The sequence below is a fragment of the Syngnathus acus genome, chromosome 5 (assembly GCF_901709675.1).
Source record: "Syngnathus acus chromosome 5, fSynAcu1.2, whole genome shotgun sequence".
NCBI classification, from domain to species: Eukaryota; Metazoa; Chordata; class Actinopteri; order Syngnathiformes; family Syngnathidae; genus Syngnathus; species Syngnathus acus.
In genome coordinates this window covers 13,625,725-13,632,948 of record NC_051091.1, presented here as the reverse complement: position 1 = coordinate 13,632,948, position 7,224 = coordinate 13,625,725, and the positions used below count along the sequence as shown (strand labels likewise).

The 7,224-nt window shown below is 48.1% G+C and overlaps 1 protein-coding gene across 1 annotated transcript; it reads right to left on the bottom strand.

The window, feature by feature from the left end:
* Nucleotides 1-532: 532 nt before the first annotated feature.
* On the bottom strand, nt 533-3,723 carry LOC119123427 (protein phosphatase 1 regulatory subunit 15B). Its single transcript, XM_037252548.1, has 2 exons — nt 1,553-3,723; nt 533-1,260 (listed from the first exon to the last, which is right to left on the bottom strand). Exons 1-2 carry the CDS (start codon nt 3,020-3,022, stop codon nt 1,048-1,050), a joined length of 1,683 nt encoding a protein of 560 aa, XP_037108443.1. The 5' UTR covers nt 3,023-3,723; the 3' UTR covers nt 533-1,047.
* Nucleotides 3,724-7,224: the final 3,501 nt, after the last annotated feature.

The following is a 7,224-nucleotide window of genomic DNA, read 5'->3' as shown; positions in this document are numbered from 1 at the left end:
CACTGTCTATTGCGGATGAAAGTGCTACAATTTGGCTTCTTACTTGGTCCAGCAACCCCCCTCATTTTTTATGGTCATAAACGTTCTTTAGTTTAAAAGAAAAAAGCGAGTGAGTGCGTTGATGTGTAATGCGTTGATTAGCTTGTTAGCTTTGGTGCATGCGCAATTGATCTATATATAAGGCACTGCATTATTTGGCGCACTGTGGTTTTTTGAGCTTTTAAGTGCGTCCTATAGTGCGGACAATACGGTATATAAATAGAATGGACTTAACGAATGCGTTGAAATTTCCGACTGGCTGTCGACCCAGAACAGCGATTTAGAAAACAGGTGTGGCCTCATCGGCCGTTTGCTCTGCTCTGGGCAACTTGGATGTCCTTTTCAGTCCACGCCAAGTTATCAAATTCATGATAGACAACTGAAAATAGCTAAAGTAAGTATCCTTTAACAAAGCACGCATGTTTTAAAACATGCTTAGAAAAAGCTGAACATAAATAAAGAAAACTCAAAAGACAATAAGGACGCCTGTTGCTAGGCAACCACCAAGCGGTCAAACTGTTGACTGTTTTTTATTGATCAGCTGAGCAAACAACAGCAGGTCACCCCACCAAGTGACTGCTCTTTACAAAAATACAATTGAAGCATTTGTGTTTAAAATACGTTCCCCGTTTGAGTCTTTCTTGTCTGAAAAAACTATCAGAGGTATCAATGCTGTGGGGCTATCATCTAATTTTCCATTCATTGAAAAAAGATTTTAACTCTCAAAACAGAGGTGGCCCTTCACAATAAAAGTCTTGTTTGTGTGTGTGTGCGCCTCAAATGACATGGAAACGTGACCGCTCCGTGGATCTCGCATGTAAATTAATGCATGACCGGAGTCTTAATACTTTTGAGCATGTGGCCAGCGGTCAGGTGATCACTCTTTGGTTTTCAATCAAAACAGAGCCCATAGGGCGGAGGGGAAAATAAACGGCAATATGTTGCGTTCCATTTGGCATTGAGGGATCGGGCTTGTTTGTCAGACGCGGTGGCCGCAGCGTGGGCACTCTATTCGGCGTGGTGCCCGGTGATGCGGCAGTACACCCGACGTCGATGCTCGGGCTGCAGGCAGTAAGCCAGGGTGAGCTCCGCCTCCCGGCAACGCCTCAGGAAGCGGCCTCGGTCGCGCGCCAGCTGCTCCCATGGCCCCCGACGGTCCTCTTCAGCCGCGTTGGCACCCGACGCGATCAAGAACTCCTCTACCACGTCGCTGAAGCGAACCTGAGCGACAACGACTCAGATGTGAATCAAACGACATCAGGCACAGGAAGTGCCATCCTGTGTGATAGCTGGAAACACGATGAGCACAAGCCTCGGTGCCACAAGAGCAAACGCTGTGCAGGAACTAGATAGAAGCACTTCAAAAGAAAAGCCTGACTCGCAAGTCAAAATTTGTTTTAAAACATTACACAGGAAGTGGACACATTAGCTTAGCCATGCCGCAGGCGCAAACAGGAAGTGAGTTGGGTTCTCTCAAGATTCAACGAGCTTGCACAACAAAATAAAAGCCTACCTTTTTGGCCTGGGTGAAAGGTCGCACCAAGCCACTATCCATCCTCGGGGGCAGAGCCGGTGCTTTCCCGGTGCTTAGCGGTGCCTGGAAGTTGAGCAAACTGTAGGGGTCGGAGGGGGTCATCGACGCCAACAGGAGGAGGCTTTCTGCCTCGTCAGCTTCGTCTGCCTCGCCGCCGGAGTCATCCCACACGTCCTGACCCGAGGCGGGCGAGGCGGTGGTGGCAGGAATGGAGCAAGGCTCTGCGCAAGCCGTGTGGAGCCAGGCACTGACGTTTGGAGGGTTGCACGGGTCGTCGTGGTGACACACTGAGGCAAGCAAACGCCCCGCCTCCTCGTCCGCCACGTCGCCAACTCCTCCGTCTTCGTCGGATGACAATCGATCCGACGAGAGGTCAGACGAGCCCGAACTGTCGAAGCCGTCGTCTTGGGCGGAGTCTGCATCTGATTGGCTGTCATCCTCGCCGCCGCCGTGCGGGCAGCCCATGATGAAGGCGATGCTGGCGTTACGGCATTGCGGCACTGCCGTCCGGGCCAAGCGATCCACCTCCGTCTTATCAGCCGCCTGACTGGGGGAGTCCGTCCCATCCGGCAGCTTTACGTGTGCTTCGCAGAGCGCCGCGGCCGATTGCCAGGCGTGACCGTCGTCGGCAGTCTCACGACTCTCCGTCGCCATCTTGAAGGGTGGGCCTTCTTCAGGCGCGCGACCCGCCTCCATCTCCCCTGCCGTTTTATCAGGGAGTCCATCCCATAAGACGCGACCCGGCACGTCCGACAGCTTGACGCTGACCGAGAGGCACGCGTGACGCTTGAGGCCGTGTTCCTCCTCCAGGCTATAGTAGCCATTGTCCTGGTCGCCGCCGTTCGGGGCACCTTCCGGGCCTGCATTGACTGACGCTTGCTGTTTGTGGATGACGCCTACAGCGTTTTTGACCAACCGGTCGCCAGAGACCAAAATGCGGCACTGCTCTTTTGTCAACTGTGAGCTTTGCAAGACACCCAAGTGCTTGTGCACTGATCCTAGTTCAGCGTGAGACCAAGGAGCGGACTGCGGGTTTCCTTCCTGAAAGCCACTCCACCGGCCCTTCATCCCGTCCTTCTGCACGTCCCAAGCGAAGAAGGTCCCGGAAGGAGAAGCCTCGGGATTCCGGCCCGGCTCGATCTCCAATTGGCGGAGGGAATGCTCGCTGTCGCTGAGCCAGGGCGCGCAAAGCTCGTCCTGCTCTTGGGCCACATCTGCTCGGCCTACGCCGGGCTGCCACTCCGGGCCGGTGCTTGCACCGCCTCCCCCGACAAGGCCCGGAAGATATTTGGAGACGAAAGACAGCGCGGGCCTGGACAGCACCGAGAGCAGGCCGAGCCACGAGCTGTCGTGAGCAGCGAGGCCGGCAGAGGAGCCGCGCAGGCCGGTCGCGGAGGCCAGGTTCCGCCCGCGCGGTAGTCCGCCCTCGCTGCTGACATTTTTCAACATATTTACTCCTCCTGCTTCAGTTGAGTTCTCAATCGCACACAAGCAACACTTGAGAGTGGTCAGTTTCCAGAAGCTGAAAATGTGACAACCGTGACGTCAAACGGATAACTCGAGTCCACTTTTGACCCCGCTTGCCACTTAAAAGTTTCCGCAATGGAAGTGCGTCCTGCCCAGAGACATTGTGCTTACTCGGATTGGCGAGATGCCCAGCGAAAGTGAGGGCCGGTGGGCACCGGGGCAAGGCGAACGTCGACCCGGTGGAGGTCGTCGGCGGCGGCGCTTTGACCACTCCGCTGCTCATTCGGTTTCGTTCTGCACGACGACGCGCTCGCGTGGGACGCAGGGTGAACACCGAAGACCTGGCAAGACCCCATCCAAGCCATGCTGTTCGTCTCCGGACGCCGATTGGAGAGGGCCGGAAGCTCCCCCGGTCGGCTTGTCTTAATTTAGCTTATCTTATTTTAGCTTAGCTCAGCTAATCTTAGCTTCGCAGCTCGTCAATGGCCTAAAGTGCCTCCCCTGCAAATGAATCCGCTTCCACGTAACAAAAGACGTCTTTTGGTGTCGTCTACGAGTCCCAAACCCTTTGTTGGGACATTAATGAGGGCAAAAGCTTGGCCTCCAGCCACCTCGCTCTTTTCCGTAGTGCGACCAAAAGATTTCATCAGAAAGTCAAGGGAACGTCCACCAGTGGCAGGCGTGTGTGTTGGCAGGGAGCGTCGCGGTGTTATTGGAGCCGAGCACCCCCTGACACAGTGGTCCCCAACCACCGGGCCGCGGACCGGTGTTGTGCTTGATTTGGTTCCCCCGTGAGATTTTGTTCCCCCTGCCGCGGGAGCGCGCACGCCTTATTTGGAAAGCGAAAAACCGATGTCGTACGGCGTCGTACGGCGTCAGCACTATGTTGTTTTCAATAAAAACATGAAGAACTCACGTTTGCGTCAGTCAATTTTAATTTTTATAAAGGATTATTCTCATTTGATGTCTTTAAATTCATCCGCGTTCTGCCATTGAAGCGGGGTGCATTCAATTTTTATCCCCCCTCCCCACCATCTGTCACTTTGCTTGGGACAAAAGGAGCCTTCAGAACTGAAATTTCTTCTCAATTATTCATTCAAATCAATTCACTCAAATCATTCTCGTTATGAAAGATTTGATCACAAAACGTGTGTGGCTTTTTCTTAAATGAACACGTTTGACATTGCTATAGTGTCAGTTTTTAATTATATTGCGCTGTCATTTTAAAGCAAATTAATAAATGCAACAATATTAATTTGCTTTGAAAATACCTGAGTAATAAAATGGATGGATGGATGAATGATGATCACAATTAAGTATAAAGTCTCCTTTGTAATATATACTCCTTGTAGCCTGTACCCAAAAAGAGGAGTTTCTTTGCATCGAGGTTTATGCAAAGAGCTCACGTAATTATATTGTTGCGTTTTGGTGAAGTGAATGAGTGTTCCGTCTGTACGACTGGTCTTTGAATGCACCCCGCTTCAATGGCAGAACGCGGATGAATTTAAAGACATCAAATGAGAATAATCCTTTATAAAAATTAAAATTGACTGACGCAAACGTGAGTTCTTCATGTTTTTATTGAAAACGACATAGTGCTGACGCCGTACGACGCCGTACGACATCGGTTTTTCGCTTTCCAAATAAGGCGTGCGCGCTCCCGCGGCAGGGGGAACAAGATCTCACGGGGGAACCAAATCAAGCACAACACCTGTACCGGTCCGTGGATCACTTGGTACCGGGCCGCCAAGCCGCACAGGGAAAAATATATATATATACTATATATATATATATATTTTTTTTTTTTTCATTGACGATCAATTCATTCAGGTTAAGACGCTCGTCCCGGTCACGTGACATGTTTCCCCAGTCGAGCCCGCAAAGCTAGCAAAAATGAGTAAGAATTTATTTTGAAAAATATAAAAAATTTGGCGAATCTCTCCCAATTACATCTGTCGGTGCATCTGAAAAATAAGGACTCTTGACACAGGGCGCTCGTCTCGGTCACGTGACATGTCACCACAGTCAAGCCCGCGAGGCAAGCAAAAATGAGCAAGAAACAGAGAAGTTTGGAAAGCTTCTTCGGAAAGGGAAAAACGTCCAATGAGGACACTGAGGAAGAAGAGCCTACGACTTCTAAGAAAAGGAAAGCTGCATTTAAAAGAACATTTCTGGAGTCCTTCTTAAAATATGGATTTATCGCCACAGGTGACTGACGCGCCAAGTGCACACCGCATATGTGGCGAAAGGCTAGCTAACGAGGCAATGAAGCCTTCAAACCTGCTTCGGCACATGGAGACCAAGCATCCTGCATTTAAAGACAAACCTTAACCACTTCGGGTGTCATTGTCTCCGATTATGCCTAGATGGGAACAGCTCATTTCTGAGAAAAGAGCTCGGTGCTCCCACTAATTCAACGTTTTATTTTTATGTGGTTTATATTTGGTTTTATGCCAGTCGTATCATTTTATTTCATCCTATTTATATATATAAATATTTAAATAATAAATATATAAATATATTTATTTATATAAAGGCCGGTCCGCGAAAATATTTCTGACACGTAACCGGTCCGTGGTGCAAAAAGGTTGGGGACCACTGCCCTGACATACAGGACTGTCTCAGAAAATTAGAATATTGTGATAAAGTTCTTTATTTTCTGTAATGCAATTAAAAAAACAAAAATTTCATACATTCTGGATTCATTACAACTCAGCTGAAATATTGCAAGCCTTTTATTATTTTAATATTGCTGATTATAGCTTACAGCTTAAGAAAACTCAAATATCCTGTCTCAAAATATTAGAATATTTCCTCAGACCAAGTAAAAAAACAAGATTATAAACAGCAAAACAAAATCAAACATTTGAAAATGTCCATTGATGCACTCAGTACTTGGTTGGGAATCCTTTTGCATGGATTACTGCATCAATGCGGCGTGGCATGGAGGCAATCAGCCTGTGGCATTGCTGAGGTGTTATGGATGCCCAGGACGCTTCAATAGTGGCCTTTAGCTCATTTGCATTGTTGGGTCTGGTGTCTTTCAGCTTCTTCTTCACAATACCCCACAAATTCTCTATGGGGTTCAGGTCAGGGGAATTGGCAGGCCAATCGAGAACAGTAATGCCATGGTCAGTACACCATTTACTGGTGGTTTTGGCACTGTGGGCAGGTGCCAGATCATGCTGGAAAATGAAATCATCATCTCCATAGAGCTTTTCAGCAGACGGAAGCATGTAGTGCTCTAAAATCTGAATTTACTCTGGACTTGATGAAACACAGTGGACCAAAACCAGCAGCTGACATGGCTTCCCAAACCATCGCTGACTGTGGGAACTTCACACTGGATTTCAAGCAACTTGGATTTTGCTCCTCTCCAGCCTTTTCTCCAGACTCTGGCGCCTTGACTTCCAAATAAAATACAAAACTTGCTTTCGTCTCAAAAGAGGACTCCGGACCACTCTGGAACTGTCCAGTGCTTCTTCTCCATAGGCCAAGTCAGATGCTTCTTCCGTTGTCTTGAGTTCAGAAGTGTCTTGACCATGGGAATAAGGCTATTGTAGCCCATTTCCCGGACACGTCTGTGAACAGTGGCTTTTGATACCTGGACTCCAGCTTCAGTCCACTGTCTTTAAAGCTCCCCCAAATTCTGGAAGCAACTCTTCTTCACAATGCTGTTAAGGCTGCGGTCATCTCTCTTGGTTGAGCAGCGTTTCCTGCCACATTTTCCCCTTCCAACAGACTTTTTGTGGATGTGCTTTGAAACTGCACTCTGTTAACAGTTTGCTCTTTGAGAAATGTATTTTTGTGTCTTACCCTCCTAATGGAGGGTGTCAATGCTGGTCCTCTGGACAGCAGTCAGATCAGCAGTCTTCCCCATACTTGTGATTTAGTTTACTGAACCAAGCTGAGTGTTTATCAAGGCTCAGGAAGCCCTTGCAGGTGTTTCGAGTTAGACGATTCAAGTGATTAGTTGAATACCCTACTAGTATACTTATTCATGATATTCTAATATTTTGAGATAGGATATTTGAGTTTTCTTGAGCTGTAAGCCATAATCAGCAATATTAAAATAATAAAAGGCTTGCAATATTTCAGTTGATTTGTAATGAATTCAGAATGTATGACATTTTTGTTTTTTTAATTGTATTACAGAAAATAAAGAACTTTATCACAATATTCAA

Excerpts from the sequence above, each read along its gene's own strand:
- LOC119123427 (XM_037252548.1), bottom strand. The coding sequence starts at position 3,022 with ATGTTGAAAAATGTCAGCAGCGAGGGCGGACTACCGCGCGGGCGGAAC. Across the intron at positions 1,261-1,552 it reads CTTTCACCCAGGCCAAAAAG|GTTCGCTTCAGCGACGTGGT; the intron begins GTAGGCTTTTAT and ends GTTGTCGCTCAG.